The 16,956-nt window shown below is 31.3% G+C and overlaps 2 protein-coding genes across 3 annotated transcripts; one reads left to right on the top strand and one right to left on the bottom strand.

Annotated features, from left to right (window-relative positions):
• Positions 1-215: 215 nt before the first annotated feature.
• LOC126773631 (zinc finger HIT domain-containing protein 3) lies at positions 216-1,806 on the top strand. 2 transcript variants are annotated; one of them, XM_050494621.1, is made up of 3 exons: positions 216-408; positions 521-666; positions 1,531-1,806. In XM_050494621.1, exons 1-3 carry the CDS (start codon positions 404-406, stop codon positions 1,707-1,709), a joined length of 330 nt encoding a protein of 109 aa, XP_050350578.1. In that variant the 5' UTR covers positions 216-403; the 3' UTR covers positions 1,710-1,806. The 2 variants fall into 2 exon arrangements, with proteins under 2 accessions (XP_050350578.1, XP_050350577.1); XM_050494620.1 differs by having other exon boundaries at positions 220-451.
• LOC126773610 (uncharacterized) lies at positions 1,803-14,991 on the bottom strand. Its single transcript, XM_050494590.1, has 10 exons — positions 14,723-14,991; positions 14,439-14,648; positions 13,892-14,007; positions 12,989-13,088; positions 11,904-12,059; positions 6,773-6,890; positions 6,433-6,615; positions 6,123-6,210; positions 5,807-6,042; positions 1,803-5,723 (listed from the first exon to the last, which is right to left on the bottom strand). Exons 1-10 carry the CDS (start codon positions 14,800-14,802, stop codon positions 1,869-1,871), a joined length of 5,142 nt encoding a protein of 1,713 aa, XP_050350547.1. The 5' UTR covers positions 14,803-14,991; the 3' UTR covers positions 1,803-1,868.
• Between the last annotated feature and the right edge of the window lie 1,965 nt (positions 14,992-16,956).

Below are 16,956 nucleotides of genomic sequence, written 5' to 3'. Positions count from 1 at the left end.
TAATTCATTCAAATTTTGTGATCTTTTACATTAGCTTAAAAATGACATCCGACACAGGTACAGCTTTTTTATTTTAAACCTTTTTTATTTTAAAATTATAACCATTTTATTAAAAATGAAATAGGTTTCTTAACGAAAATTAACTTTAAAAAAAATCCATCCAAACCATTTGTCAATGTCAAATTGACACTTGACAAAGTCAATGTCATCTGTCATTGCTCAAAAAAATTGAATTAACTAGTAAATTACAAACTTTACTTAACTGTTGTTTATTTTTCGTTAATACTAGTAATAAAAGTTACACTGTTAAGTTAAAAATAAAAACAATAATACACAACAAATATTTAAAATAAAGCTCAAGAGAAGATTCGTCTACAAAAGTTGATATGGATTATTGTGTACAATGTGGTGAGGACTCAAAATATAAATGTCCAATATGTAGAGAGCCATAGTAAGTACATAACATAACATTGTTAGATGCGATTAATAACGGATATAAGCCTCTACTTATTTATTGCAGTTGTTCCGTTGCCTGCTGTAAACTTCACAAAGAAAGCCCTTGTTCACCACCACCAACACAAATCCAAGCTCCAAAAGAAGAATCTCGTAGCACAGATGAGTTTCCTACAGATGACACAGTGCCACCTGAAAAGCTAAAGTTACTTGGTAAAAGATCACTGTTACTACTAAATAAATTTACTGCACAAATTAATTTATTGATATAGTTTTATAGTGTACATTGGATATAGGATAAAACATTAGATAAAATATATATACATATTTATTGAAACTACTGGAATTACATACTTTATTACAGGATAATTAACTTTGGATAAACAATTATTTACCTTAATAATTTAAAAACACAAACCTGAGACAATGAATTTATAACAAATGTCACTTGGGGTGAAGGATTCTTACACCTCAAACATTCAAATCTGTTCAGACATTTTTTTTAAAACTTTTGAATAATGAAACTCATGTATAGCCTATTCCAACCACAAGACGAGTTAACCTAAATAAACAACTTTGACACCTATATCATTAGTCACCAATATCAGTTGAAGCTATATCATTGGTAAAGATCTTGAATTATCTGTGTTATTCACTATGGATTTGCAAAAAATGGCATTTTCAATGTCCACTAAGTTGTAATCGGAACTTCCAAAGTTAAATAATGTGGTTAAAACTAGTTAAGTGTAATAGTGTTGTATTATAAATAAAAGTAAATTAATTAAGAACTGGTTATTGTGCATAATACAGCAGAACAATTAGAAAATCTACTTATAACTCTGATTTAACTTTCAGTTCCAATTACAACTTTAAGTACATTAAAGGCATTTTTTCACATGTGCATAGTAAATATATATTATTAAAGATCAATGTATTGGGTCAATTTAATGTCAGTTATTTATTTTTCTTTACTCCTGTTGTTGTTGGAACAGGCTATTGGTTTTTTCTGTTTTATATATTTATTTATTTGTATTTAATGGAAAAAAAGAATACATAATAAAAACTTATTTATTTCAGAACAATCAACAGATTTAAAAAAATGTTTAGAAAATCCACATGTAAGAGAGATACTGGAAATATTAGATTCATCACCTCACCCTGATCTACTAATAAATCAGTACATGCAGGAACCAATATTTACAGAATTTGTTGATGCTTGTTTGAATGTTGTTCAAAACAGCAGTAATGATGACTAAATCTGAATGTTTATGAAACTAAATAAAAGAAGAAATCTTAACTATTGTTATTGTTTACTTATTAAAATATTTTTTAAATAAAATGTGACCAAATTTATGCAAATCATTTTATTTCAATAATGATTTGATTTAAATAAATATTTATAAAGAAGATTTTTTTTAAACATTTAATAGAGCATTTCTTAATAAGGTGTCTAATTCTTCCGATTTTTTCTTCTCTTCATTTAACTTCTGTTCCAGATCTGACACAACATCTTTATAGGTGTTATATGTAGATATATTTTGATTTACTAATTGAATATTTTCTTCAACCATAGTACAATCCTTATCTTCTAGGATTAAATTCTCAAATGAATTATTATTAATCTTTCGCCGTTTTGCTTCTATAATATAATCAATGTCATCTTCATATTCCAATGCCCGATGTTTACTTTTAGAATAAACATCTACTTCATATAACCAATGAACATTACGATATTCCTCTAAATCAGCTTTTATATACACAGCAAATTTATTTTCAAAATTATTTAAACTATTTATTTTTTCATAGACAATGACATTTAATAAATCTATTAGATCATAATTCTTAAAATATTCATTGAATTCATCACATTGCATATTTATATCAGAAAATTCATTCGGTAAGATAGCTACAACTTTGCAAACAACTTCTTCGGGGTCTTGAAACCAACTTATTTGGTTACAATATTTTCTAATCTGTTCTTGCATATTAGTTATACTATTGGGTAGGAAGGCCGACACAGGACTCGGAAGTTTCAACTTCTGCATCATATATTTTATGGCACTTACATTATCAGACTGTTTAACACTGCTAGTAATAAACTCATATGGTTTGGGATATGGTGATGTATCATCTAAATATTTTTTGAATTCTAATGGAAAAGCCATATAGTTAAAGTTGTCTTCATTTGTTATTACTTGAGTCAATTTATCAACAGCACAGTTATAGCAAGTAACTAATTTTTGCAAATCTTTAAGAACATAATCTGTTTGCTGGTCCTTTTCAGATTTTAATTTATGCCATATTTCAAAACCCAAGTATCTTTGGCAAATCGATTTAAGATAATCTATTTCAAGGGGTGGCGTCTTTGGAAAATTCTTTGCCAGCCACTTTAACGCATTCTTAGTACAAGAATTAATAGAATCAATAACATTTTTAGGCTCAATAATAAACACTTTATAGCCCAAAATAGTATCATTATTTTTTAAAATGTTTAATTTATCATTAAGGTGATTTAGTACAGCAGGATCATTAAATTGTGAAGTAATCAGAACAATAGGTATTACTTGATACGGATATTTATATTTCAATGTTTGCTCTATGATATCTATGCAGTTATTTTCGCATTCGGTATTGTAAAATATTACACCATTGGCACCATTTAAAGCCTCATTAGCAACACTTAATTTATCCTTATTGATCAAACTAATTGAAATAGCAAATTCCATCAAATTATTCCACGACTGTTTGTTGACATAAATCAAACTCTCACTTGTATCATGTATGTGTCGATCGCTAAAAACATCATTTAACCATTTTTCGACATTTATTTTTCTATAAAGATGTTTCGCATCACCAGGTGATACTAAAGCCACTTTCCAGAAGAAACATTTATCATAAGGATACTCAATTTGTTTCATGCGCTTCAAGAGAGGTGATCTAATAATATCTAAGACATTGTACGGCTTTGGTGTCGGTATCTGTTTCAACTCTCCCGTAAATTTATAACCTCTATGAATAGCATTCATATTTTTTAACGCTGCTTTTTCACTCAATCTTCTTAAGTATCTTGCTTCTTCTTGAGGTGTTTTATCTGGTAACCAAACTGGAGTTCCTTCCAAAAGACTTCGTCTTTTATCATTTCTAACAAATTGTAGTCTCCATATTAAAAACCATTTTTTCATAACCTTTCTAGTCCTGAAAATTTCAGCTTTAAGTTCAGAAGCACAAATTTCATTAAATAAATCTGAACATATGCCTTCAGTGATTTCATTAGCAAAAGAAATTAAATTTTCCAAACGTTCATTCTCTTCTTTCACAATAACTCCTGCTTCTTCATCTCCAATCTCATTAATTAATTCATCTAATAGTTCAACAGATTCATTTTCGACTCTCTCCTTAAATAACCTTTCTTGCTCCTCAGCAATAAGTTTTAATTGCATTTTCTTTTCTTCCTCTAGTTTTATCTTTAATTCCTCTTGTTTCTTTGCTTCTTCTCTCTTACGTTTATCTTCAATTTCCATTTTTCTTAGCTCTTCAATTTTTCTCAACTCCTCCATTTTCTTTCGTATTTCTTCTTTGCGTTTAGCTTCTTCTTCTTTGCGTTTAGCTTCTTCTTTTCTTTGGAATTCAAGTTTTTCTTGCTCCATCCTATTTATTTCCTGTAGTCTTTTTTGCTCTTCTTCGTTGACTTGCTCAACACTAGGCAACTCGGCTGTTGGTTCGCCTTGATTACCATCAAATTCATAAACATTATTTTTGGAAAGAACAGAATGAAAAATATTTTCAGCGACTGTTGGGGCTTTATTTTTGCTTTGAAATATAGTATACGGAGTTTCGGATAATGGTTGATTTGCATTTTTAAATAAACTTCCTGGTGATATTGCCACCGATGTATCGCCGTTTTGAGGAAAGGGACGGATAAGTCTTTGTGTGCTATTTTCTGTTTTAGAATTTGGTTCAAACAGAGATTTAGAAGTAAAAGGATTTGTTATTGATGACTGATTCTGCATAGGTGGAGCAAAAATGCTTTTGCTAATACTATCCGCAGGCTTTTGAAATAAGCTATGACTCTGGATTTTTGTGAAAACATTGCTAGAAACGCTTTCGGGCTTAGAAAATAAATTCGTATTTGCACTCATAAAAATATTTTTGCTGCTCCCAACATTTGTCTCATTATTAGTATCAACTTGCTGATTAAATATAGACTTTCCAATTACAGATTTTTTTAAACCATCCCCTACTTGTTTAGTAGTAAATAAATTGTTTGAAGCAGTTAACAAATTCGTATTATTTTCACCTGCCTTATTAAAAATGTTTGGTCTGTCTGAAAAGGATTCTGTTGCTAAAGCTGTACTTCTTGTTTGAAATAAATCACCTGTAAGGATACTACCAGTCTCTGTTTTTTGGGGCTTAGAAAATACAAATATATTTTTTGAGCTTTCTGCCAACACTTTTTCTGGTGAATTTTTAATAGCTTCTGTTGATGCAACTGGAACAGCTGCTTGAAATGAAAATACCTTACTTGGATTTGTATCATATTCTGCACTAGAAAACAAATTTGTATTTTTTCTGGGACTTATTTCGGCTTTAGCAAACAAACCACTTTTCTTAGGTTCTATTATTCTTTCTGAAATTCCAATATTTTTACCAACTTGCAATAGCTTTTGTAGTTCGAATTTTAAAGTGTTTACATCTTTATTACTATCGTTTATAGTATTATACTCTAAATCTTCTGCTGTTAAAGCGGTCTCCTTTAATCTGCCATCACTATTAAAACTTGAATGAACATTATTCTTTGCATAATTGTATGTTGGTAGGTGACCTCCAGAAATTACTTCTCCAACTGTGTTTTGTCTCTTTGATTCTATAACTTGTATTGCTCTCGAGACGGGGTAGGGATCACTATCTTCAATAAATTGATTTCTATTGAGAATTATTGTTAGTTCTTCTTCATTTTTTGCGAATCGTAAACCATAGTGACTTATGAATGATTTCATGCTTTCAACTGTTTCAAAAGCGAGAATTTTAATTAAATCTGCAGCAGGGTATAGAGATCCGCCTCTTGGCGCATATGCCTTGATAATTCTCGCTAAAGCCCTTGCTCTGACATCATTAAAATATCTCAAAAGAATACAAGCTTGTAGATATGTTGCTTTTTGTTTAACAAGACGGAAAAATTTCACATAGTTATTATTGTCCAAAGTTGTATATATTTGTATAGCAAAAACAATTGATTCTGACTTTTGAATCTCTTGTGGCAACTGTTTAATCTGGAAAATTAAAAATAATAAAAACATAGAAAGTGGCTGTATAATTTAGGTATTGTTAACAAGTTGGTAAGAATGTTACTAACCTCCCACCAGAAGTTAGAATCGCCAAGATTTAGTAAAGCTATATAACCACGGAATTCTGCTTCATTGGGCTTTTGTTCAGGACTAACATCGGCATACATGTGTTTAAGTGTCTGAAGACATTTAGTAAGATTGTCCGTGTTTAACTTTTGGTCAAATTGAGTGTGTTCCAAGTCAGCAAGGCGAGCAGCACAGTGAGCGTGAAAACGTGCACATATCTCTACCATACGAATCGAGTCTGTAGCAAAAAACAAGTAGATTAGTTAGAGAGACTATATTCATATATGCAATTTATAACAAGAATTAATAAATAAATACCGGCACAGCATAGAGCCTGCTGAGTAATATCTTTGCGAATTCCACGAAAACGATCCCACATAAAATGAAACCAGTCTGCCAAAGTTACCTTCACAAAAAAAAAAAAAAAAACAAAGTTGATAAATTATCAAAAATGCAAAATTTAATAAAATATTATCTATGTTATTTTAAGTACTGATATCAATTTATATTAGTTTTACTTCCAAGGTTCCAATAAAAACTTCGTCAACATTCAAAACGCCATTTTCTTAGGAATCCATTTTCTATCGTAGATTATTTTAACTCGACCAGTAATGTTAGTACATCTTACCTGTCTAGAGGTATCAGCTACTTCATGCAGGAGGTAAACACAAGTTCTCATGAGTACTGTTGCTGGTCTCAGCTCATAGCACATTGGAATCTCCTGATCAGCTGAGCTACGACTGTATTGCTTCACAGCTCGCCATGGTTCTAATAAACCATCAGAATCAATTATAGTTTCTAATGTCATCACCTGTAAATTGCCTACATTAGAATATACGCCTAAACTTATTCAAATGTAAACTTATAATAAATATAATTTTAAATCATTTTAATTTAGTGAATCCATTTTCATAACAGAAATAGTTGTATGTGTATCACAATTATTGTTATATATTATATTAATTTACTTGATGTTCAGCTTGTCTGTGTAGTAATTCTTTTTCTGGACACATATCAGGACATGTTCCTATAGTAGCTCCACCAACTTTTACCCTTGAACCTGCACCCCCCCATGCTCTAAGAATCCTGTAATTTGTAAAATATATGTATAAAAAACATTTTTATCGGAAACAAAATATGCCTATTACTTCGACATTAAAAAGATTTTTTCATTGCACTCAGACTACTTGTATAATTATAAAATATAAATTGTTTTCCTGTCGAGAAATTCTCAGTAGCGTAGTCTAGAAATTGGCAGTGTTTACACTAACGTGTATCGGAAAGCGGACTAAGGCCATAGTCCATATTTTCGAATGTTTCGTTTCGTTTCAAATTTGAGGTCCCATCACATTGTGATAGTGAAAAAAGTGCGCACTATTCCGAGGAACAGCTGCCGTAACCGAAATTGTCCGTGAGGACATTAATATACGGTTAAAGACATTTATTTTCTCAAAAGATTTACGTTCAAATCACATACAGAGAAAATTACAGAACAATAAGAATAAAAAATTGTTTAAATCGAAAAAATAAAAATTAAATCGAATAGGCGTACACAGTAAAACAATGAATGTTATAATAACCTAATAATATAATAATATATCGGTGCAGTGCAAGCAAGTACGAGTAGTTTGTGACGTGAAGTAGGGTAGTCTAGTAAAAAGAAAACATAAAAAATTAAAAAATATAGTGTGTATACAAAGTAATGACAAGTAAGGAATTTGACACATTAGACTCATCTGATGTTTTTAAATTTTATGCACAATAGGCAATGCACAATATATATTGTGTGTATTTATTTACGATAATGCTTATAAATATACATATATAAATCAACTAATTTAATATAACATGATTATTGTCATATGTAAAATGTATAATTGATTACAATAAGTGTACATTAACAGTGTACTCTGGTACATTATTATTATCTTAGTATACATACATAGTTGAGTAGTAGTTTCAGTAGTTATTTTACATAAGATATATCTATAAGTAATGTTATTTTAAGTTAGGAGTAGTGTAGTGTTATTAGGTATTATATTATATTAGTTACAGCTTTATTTATTTAGATTAATTTTATATAATAATCAATTGGATTTTAAGAAGAATCCTTTAAAATGTGGCTTTTAAGACATTTTTTAAATTATGTAGCGATTTTATATCTTTGATATCCTTCGGCAAATTATTGTAGGTGCGTGCTCCTTCAAACAAAATACTTTTCTTGCCATAGTTTGTCCTTGATGGGCCTAAACATATGTTATTAGCATTTCTAATCATTCGCTTATGAATTTTTTTTTTTTCGTGAAAGTAATTTGGGAATGTATATCTTTTGTAAGGATTTTTCTAATATGAATTCAGGTTCATTAGTTTTGTATCCTTATAAATTTTTATAGTAGGTGTTAAGTAGTTGTATTTAAATAGAGTCTTTGTGAGTTTATTTTCTACTGGTGGTAGGGCTTTGTGCAAGCTCGTCTGGGTAGGTACCACCCACTCATCAGATATTCTACCGCAAAACAGCAATACTTGATATTGTTGTGTTCCGGTTTGAAGGGTGAGTGAGCCAGTGTAATTACAGGCACAAGGGACATAAAATCTTAGTTCCCAAGGTTGGTGGCGCATTGGCTATAAGCGATGGTTGACATTTCTTACAATGCCAATGTCTAAGGGCGTTTGGTGACCACTTACCATCAGGTGGCCCATATGCTCGTCCACCTTCCTATTCTATAAAAAAAAAAAATTATGTTGTTTGTAATTTTTGTAGATTGGTTTTGGCTGCCGAACCCCAAACTTCAATTAGATAGTCCAAATGTAGTTTAGCTGATGAATTATAAATAGTATAACATACACTTTTCGGAAGGCATCGTATTATACCTCGCACAGCACCGTTTGTTGAGAGAAGTTTTTTACGTGTTTTGTCAATATGATATTTCCACGTAAGCTGATTATCCAGGAGATATTTTTGTGTATTCACCCTTTTTATGAATTCCCCGTTAATTGTCAGGGGTTTGAAGTTGCCTATCTTTTTGTTTTTTGCAGCAAAAATTATGTTAGTTGTTTTAGACACATTGATAGTCAGTATGTTGGATTGGAGCCAGGCATTCAAAGTGTCTAGATTTTGTTTAGCTTGATTAACCACATCATCTATCGAATTACCATAGTAGAACAGACTAGTATCATCAGCATACAATGTAAGGTCCCCTTTTAGTCCAATTTCATGTACATTGTTAATATAAATTAGGGACAGTAATGGGCCTAAGATTGAGCCCTGAGGCACGCCGTAATTGATCATTTGAGGCCTACTTTGGTGATTATCTAGGTGAACAATCTGCATCCTATTTGCTAAGTATGACTTAAACATTTAATATGCCTGGTCCCTGACACCCGATGCCTCTAACTTCATCAAGATAATTTTATGGCTTACTGTGTCGAATGCCTTTTTTAAATCTATAAATATTCCTAGGGCTATTTTCCTTTTATCGATGTTAAGTCTTATATTTGTCACTAGATCGACAGCAGCTGACACAGTATTTGATTTAGATCTGAATCCATACTGTTTCTCGTAAATAAACATGATATATATTACATATATTACAATAACATGATATATATTACATATATTACATTTATATATAATATATATCCTATAAAGACATATAGGACGGATTTCTAGGATCCATTTTGTTTCCTGATTTAAATATAGGACGAACTTTGGCGATTTTCAGCGCATCAGGGAAATATCCCTTAGAGAAACATTTATTGAAACAGTTGATTAAATTCTCTGCTATAACATTTTTTAAGTATTTAATAACTTTTGTCGTGATTCCATCCACTCCTGAGCTGGTATTTGAGTCAAGGTTATTTATAATACTTAATAATTATTGTGTTGTGATTGGTTCTATTTTTGTTAGCTGTTTGTCTTTGCTTGACTTGCACATTATAATTGTATATGTTAAATTATTATGAAATTTGGAGGGAATTTTATTGGCAAGTTCACTCCCTACTGTGGAGAAAAATGAATTGAAACAGTCACAAATTTCCTTAATATCGGTCAGCATAGATGTTGATTGTAGTTTTGATGGTATATAATTGATATCGTTTTTATTTCAAGTTAAATTATTTATAAGCTGCCACATTTTTAAGGGATTCTTTTGACAATTTTTAAATTTTTTGTAATAATATTGACATTTAGCTGATTATATGTTTGTGAAAACAGAGCTTCTTTGCTGCTTAAATTCTTTCAATAGCTTTTTGTCTTCAGGTGCTTGCTTTAGGTCATGCCACAGTTGATTTCTTTTATTTATTGATGTGATTAAATTTTTTATTAATTCATTCTTTACATGGTGGATTTAATACTTTAGTTTTTATTATTTTATTACTATCGATTTCACGCTGTAATTGTAATTCTTCATATTCCGTAATCTTGGCGTTACCGATAATATTTTCAACTGACTTCACGAGATTCGTATAGTTTATTGATTCATATTGACGTCTCTTTATACGCTCTGGTTCTGATCTTTTAATCTCGAGGTACAATTGTTTGTGGTCAGATAAAGCAGATTCAATAATAGCTAGGTGAAAAGTGTTATTAGTTAAATTTGTACTCACGTGGTCCAAAATCGTTTTTGACGATGTTGTTTCCCGAGTACAATATTCATTGCTGATTTTATTGAGGATTTTAATATTATTTTCTTGGAGGATATCTTCATAGGCCTAAACTAATTTTTCTTTGCTTAGTAGATTCAAATTAAAATCGCCAAACACGGCAACACGGTTCCGTTTATTAAGAAATTGGTTGTAGTTTTCAAGAAATTCATGGAGGCTAGCCTTAGGTTGTTTATAGACGACACCGACGTCAAGGGAAAGTGTTTCTAAATGTATGCGAAGCATACTTTAAGCGGGCGTGTCTTCTTCCTATCGTATTTGCCTAGTCGTAATATTTTTATAGGTTCTGAACAATCAAGGTGAATGGTAAGTAGCTGTTTCTTTACTTCTAATCTGTCCAGTTCTCTTTTCTTCTCCATGCTGTCCATATGTACCTCTGGTATACCCGTTATTATAATATTCTTGCTGCGTTCTAAGCGTTCATGTACTTCAGTCATAATGTTATCATAAGTTAAGCTTGTTGGTCGTTGTAGTGAAGATGTCTTTGTCTGATTACTTTGGAGCATATGAAGACCATTTTCAAGAACCTTAACTTTTTCTTGAGTATCATTTACATTTTTTTTTTGAGATCTTCAATCTGTGTTTTGAAGTTATTATTCTTAGCAATTAGTAGGTCAGTTGTATTCTTTATATCGGTTATCTGTTCTTTTATTAGAGAAATGTCTTTTCTTATCAGATTAGTATTTTCGGCCTGAGATCTTCCAAAGTCCTTGAGTAACGTTAATATTTCCTTCTTAAATTCCTTAAATTGGATTTCGAAGTTATCATCCGGTACTTTACGCTTGCGGATAGATATGTTTTGAGTCTCGAGGTCAGTAGTATCAAGATTATACAAATCCGGTTGAGAGATATTATCGCCTTCCGGAGCATTCATATTGAAGGAATAAATTAATAATCTGAACTAAAAAATAAATAAATTCTGTGGAACATACAGTATATCCGCTCCGCTTGTAACTCCGCTTGTAACTCCGCTTGGTTACCCTGAGCGTAAGCCTTATCTGAGTACCGCTATGTATGCGCGCGCGGCAGCGTGTCGATTTGTTGTTTATCCCTTTCGCACTGGCACTTATGAGTTGTTTAGTGTAAATAAATAATTCGTTGTACATAAAACTTTACGCTGATTACAATTAGGTTAAAATTAGAAAAGCACGTAATTTTTAAAATGTAATTTTTAGTCGCTTTAAGTAAGACGCGTCCGATCGAATCTCCAATATCATTATTATATAAAAGCCATCAATTCATTTATTGAAAAACAATAAATTAAAACACTTGAGAAATATATACCATCAAGTGAAGAATGATGTGTATACTCCTTGTTGGTATAATATGGTTAAGACAAATAAAATAGAAAAAAGTTTACAAGTAACAAAAATTAAATTTAAAAATATTTTAACCCTCAATAATTTATAAAAATGAATCAAAAAAAATTAATTTTACCTGTCCCTTGCATCTAATGTCCTCCATTTCTCATCCGGTGTCATAGATACCCTTGAGCGAAGTTTGTGGAGTTCTAAAGCTGCCTCTTTAGTATTAAGCAATGTTGGTGCTGTTGTCACCAAGATAGGAGGTTCAAGATTCATAGTAGGTTGTTTACTACAAAAAAACACAGAGATGTTAAATACATATATCTCCGTTTGATGAAAATATTTTCTTTATAACTTTTGTAACTAAGTGTAGCAAAAATTAAGTTTACTTATTTTATTAAAGTGAGGTTATTTTAAATAGAAACATTTTTATTGAACTCTATTATGTTTACTTCCCTCCCTCTGTGGTACTCCGCTGGTGATGCAAAGCAAAATCGCCATGCTGGGGATTGACGTTCGCTGCGACCTTAGTCCAAGGGATTACATCGAGGCTGTTATAAAAACAGCTTCACGGAAACTCGGAGTTCTGAACAAGGTGCGGCGCTTTTTCACGCCACAACAACTGTGCCTGCTGTACAAAACACAGGTACGGTCTTGCGTGGAATATTGCTCGCACCTTCGGGATGGCTCCGCTAAGTACCTACTTGAGGCCTTGGACCGGTTGCAGCGACGTGCCGTACGCATTATTGGCAACGTAAAGGTCACAAACACCCTTGAACCTTTACAATTGCGTCGTGAGATAGCAGCACTGAGTGCTTTCTATCGACTGTATCAGGGCGAGTGCTCTGAGGAATTATTCTCTCTAATTCCTGCTTCCCCCGTCCTTCTTAATTCCACGCGAGCTGGTTCTCGATGTCACCACCTAACTGTGACATCAATTCCATCGCGAACAAAGAAATTTGGAAACTCCTTTCTTTGTCGCACTTCCAAAAAATGGAATTCCTTACCAGCTCACGTGTTCCCCTCCTCTTACAACCCGGGTTCCTTCAAACGAGGCGTGAAGAGGCATCTTGCGGGCCGGCAAGGCGAAGGCGGCTAGTGCAGAACGTTTTTCCCGTCTGTACTGGCCGTCGTCGCGTTTGGACTCTACTACCACTTACCATCAGGTGGAGTAGTCATTTGCCCTCCCGGCGAATATAAAAAAAAAAAAAAACTTACACAACTTTTTTTACTCGTTTTGGTGTAGTCATAATCATTTTCTTCCTTATTGGTGATTTAATTGGTTTTAAGGAACTCATTGGTACACTAACATCCATTGCTGCAAGGAATGAAGAAAAAAATGAATTATTAACAGATATAAATAATGCTTTGAAACATGTTATTTTAGACAAACATATTAATTTGATTTGAAATATTCAGGCTTAATACTAGTGAATATTTATCAGTCTTGAAAACAGGTGCTGTACCATAAAATTGTGACTGTCGCAGAATAATAAATACAATAAAAGAATATAGAAATTTAGAGAACTGGAGACCTATTTAAATACAGTAGCACCCTATGAATATGTCCCATTGCTGGGCTAAGGCCACCTTTTCTTCTTTGAGAAGGTTTGGAGCTTATTTTGTTTGTGGTGGACCACACTGCTCCAATGAGAGTTGGTGGAGAAGGTTGAATATTAAGATCATGTAATATTATTCATTGAAGCTGTCACTTTAATATGATTGATCAATCAATCAATATTATACTTTATTTAAGTATCTACAGGATTACATTAATTGTAAAAATACCACCTGTTCGGAATGTAGATTCTAGTAAAAAGAACCAGCAAGAAAATCATTAGTTACTCTTTTTGTCAATATATTAAATACAAATTCTTCAATTATATGAATGAAATACAATTAAATTTATATATAAAACCAACAAGTATTGACTTCATGCTTTTTTTTCTATATAATCTTAAGTTGAATAGTATGCCTTATTTATTAATATTTTTTATAAATAACAATTTAAATTTCATTAATTAGCAAAGATAAGAAAACGAATATATTAAAATACCTGTTCTACAATATTATAAAGGATTTATTGACTTTACAGGATTGGAAACTTAGCACTTGAACTACCTTTTTCTCTTGAAATTCTGGAAAATAATGGGGCTCCACTCATAGCAGTTAGTTCTTCTTCTACTTCTGGATCTGGAACCCAATCCGGATCATCATCCTTTCTACTTTTTCTTCTACTGAAAGATTAAATTCACATAAATATACATAATATCACACATATAAAAAAAATTATATTGATTCATTGTAAAATATTATATGCAAAACTATGAGGAACCAGCTAAGGAGGATTCCAGTAGCATTGAAATAGGTGGAAGTAATATTGCAGTCTAAATAAGATTTATTTTCACTCCCGAATAATAGAAACAGTATGCTATACAACTAATTTTGTTATAAAAACACAAACACTCCCTAACAATGATTAAATATGTTATAGGCTCAATATGAAAATACTTAGAAAGGAGATTAAATATAAATCATTAAATTAAAAACACTATTTATAATATTGCACTTAAAAACTCGCTTAGTCCAAATCAGAAGATAAATGTCAATGTATTTACATTTTGGATAAGAGACAATTCAATTTACTTAGTTTCAATGGTATACTTACACTCTAGGCTTCATGCGTGTTACATCAAACATAAAACCATCATAAGCCCCAGCATTGAGAACAGCTCGCTCTGCTGAACTCTGCTGGTCATATTCAACAATACACATGAACCTCTTTGGTAGTAAGCGAATCCTTTGTACTCGACCAAATTTACTAAAGTGCTTTTCAGCAGCCTTAGCTTCAAATAAACATTCTGGTACCTTAGTACAACTGGAAAAGAAGTGTTCGTATTTGTATACTACGAAGCTTAGTCACAAATACCAATAATAGTTAAAATTACTTACGTGATCGACGTTTTGTTGTTAATTTTATCTAACAGCGAATTTTTTAATACTTTTTGAGGACTTTCGGGTTCTTGATCCATGTTATTAGTAATTTAATTTAACGGTAACCTATAACAATCTATAATCATAGGTGAACTTGACAACACAACGGTTATTACGTTTATCAAATTAAATTACCATTTTTAAAAATACTAAATTAAATGTCACCTAGTGATAAATTTTATTTTATGTAAGTTAAGTTTAAGGTAAGTTAACGAAAAAGCAGCACAATGTATATTTTATTCATAAAATAAATAAACAGATTAAAATGAAAAGTAAGCAATTGCACAGATAAAAAAAAACAGATTATATAAACAAAATAATAAAATTCAAATTTCGGAAGTCGTCGTATTATGGTATACATCTTTGCCTTTTTTAAAGCCCTTATACACGTTAGTTTTATTTGATCGATCGAAGTTGTGTCGATGTACTGGGTAATAAAAAGTACTGTTAACACATTGTCATATAATTCATTCACACCTTAGGTAAGGGTCGATACTATCCAATAAAGGTGTACATTTCAGCTGTAATAGTAATTACAGTACATTTTTATTTAATTTTTCACGTATATTTTTACAGTATAGACTATTATTATGAGAGACCAAATCAGTTTAGCCTATATTAGGATACTCTATATTAAGTAAATAAATTCCTAAAAATCTTTCGTTCTCTGGCAGACTTGGCCAAAATGAAACCAGATTAATGATTAACGATTATGATTACAATATGTAATCATCAATCACGTTTACAGTATAGCGAAAGTTATTAAATATTGTAAAGTGATTGAGTGAGTCAAACAAGTGCCCTAGTATCCAGCGCAGGGATTCATGCGGAATCAGAATCAAACAAAGTTAATCTGTACACGTGATTGATGATTACGCCTCGGAATCGTAATTGTTAATTATTACTCTGATTACATTTTGCCCAAATCTGATCAAAGGTGGAAAATCGATCATAATCCTATTTTAAGAAAACGTATGTATTTCAATTTGCATGTTTTGAATTATATATTTTTATCTACTATTAACAAACAAAAAATGAAAACCAGAGGAGAAAAAAGGAGAAACCGAACTGTTTTGTCTTTGCCTATTTATTAAGATGTCACTCTAAAAAAAAGCCGAGATGGCGTAGTGGTTAGAACGCGTGAATCTTAACCGATGATCGTGGGTTCAAACCCGGGCAAGCGCCACTGAATTTTCATATGCTTAATTTGTGTTTATAATTCATTTCGTGCTTGACGGTAAAAGAAAACATTGCGAGGAAACCAGCATGTGTCTAATTTCATTAAAATTATGCCGCATGTGTATTCTACCAACCCGCATTGGAGCAATGTGGTGGAATAAACTCCAAACCAACTAACTTCTTTTTAAAAAAAAATGTTTATTTGTTTTTTTTTTGTCCGGATTGATGAAAAAACCTTTAATGCAACTAGCAATAGAACTTTCATATTAAGATAGCTACGGATGGAATATAGTAAAGACATTAAAAAAATGCATACTTTTATACATGTTATACAAATTTAAATTGTTTTCTCAGAAAAAAAATTGATTATATTCAAGAACTTATGTTAATTTATTCAAGCAACAAAAGGCACAACCTTGGAACTGCATGAGTGGCGTCTTAATGAGGCTTATATTTGAGTAGCAGAATTTGCACTGAAACTTAGTATATTTTGTTTTAGCTAAGTTTATTGTTAGTATAGCTTAAGTGAGTTTAATACATTAATAACACCACTTTCAACGGCTTCGATGGATTCTTTCTAACTACATCCTTCAAAAAAGTTATACTTTGTGTGAGTTATAAATACAATGTTATATATTCAATGTTGTTTACACCTGTAATGATTTATTCACCTAGATTTAATACCCTGTATCTAATGCTAAGTGAATGTGTTAGTGATAAGTCGATGGTGTAACTATTTCCAATAAATAAATAAATAAATAAATAAATAAATAAATAAATAAATAAATAATTTAAGAATTGTAAAGAACAAATCATGTTTCATATAAGTGATATAAAAAGTTGGTCCTATGATAATTTCTTAATTTTGTAAATATTTCCCTTATTGCAAATATATAGATGCTACAGATTTTTATCGGATAAAATAATTTAAATATCCTCTATATGTCTATTTTATATATTTTAATTAAAAAATATCGGAACAGAGACAGTGACAAACGCCTTAACCTTACCCA

This window comes from Nymphalis io, chromosome 15, assembly GCF_905147045.1.
Source record: "Nymphalis io chromosome 15, ilAglIoxx1.1, whole genome shotgun sequence".
Taxonomy (NCBI): domain Eukaryota; kingdom Metazoa; phylum Arthropoda; class Insecta; order Lepidoptera; family Nymphalidae; genus Nymphalis; species Nymphalis io.
Note: the sequence above shows the minus strand (reverse complement) of the source record. Positions and strands in the feature narration are given on the sequence as shown.

What these genes read in the sequence shown, in the direction of transcription:
- LOC126773631 (XM_050494620.1), top strand. Translation starts at nt 387, where the DNA reads ATGGATTATTGTGTACAATGTGGTGAGGACTCAAAATATAAATGTCCA. An exon ending in CCAATATGTAGAGAGCCATA is followed by an intron (nt 452 to 520) that starts GTAAGTACATAA and finishes TATTTATTGCAG; the next exon opens with TTGTTCCGTTGCCTGCTGTA. An exon ending in TGAAAAGCTAAAGTTACTTG is followed by an intron (nt 667 to 1,530) that starts GTAAAAGATCAC and finishes TATTTATTTCAG; the next exon opens with AACAATCAACAGATTTAAAA.
- LOC126773610 (XM_050494590.1), bottom strand. Translation starts at nt 14,802, where the DNA reads ATGGATCAAGAACCCGAAAGTCCTCAAAAAGTATTAAAAAATTCGCTG. An exon ending in CAGAATTTCAAGAGAAAAAG is followed by an intron (nt 13,089 to 13,891) that starts GTAGTTCAAGTG and finishes CATTCCTTGCAG; the next exon opens with CAATGGATGTTAGTGTACCA. An exon ending in TAGCTGATACCTCTAGACAG is followed by an intron (nt 6,211 to 6,432) that starts GTAAGATGTACT and finishes TTTTTTGTGAAG; the next exon opens with GTAACTTTGGCAGACTGGTT.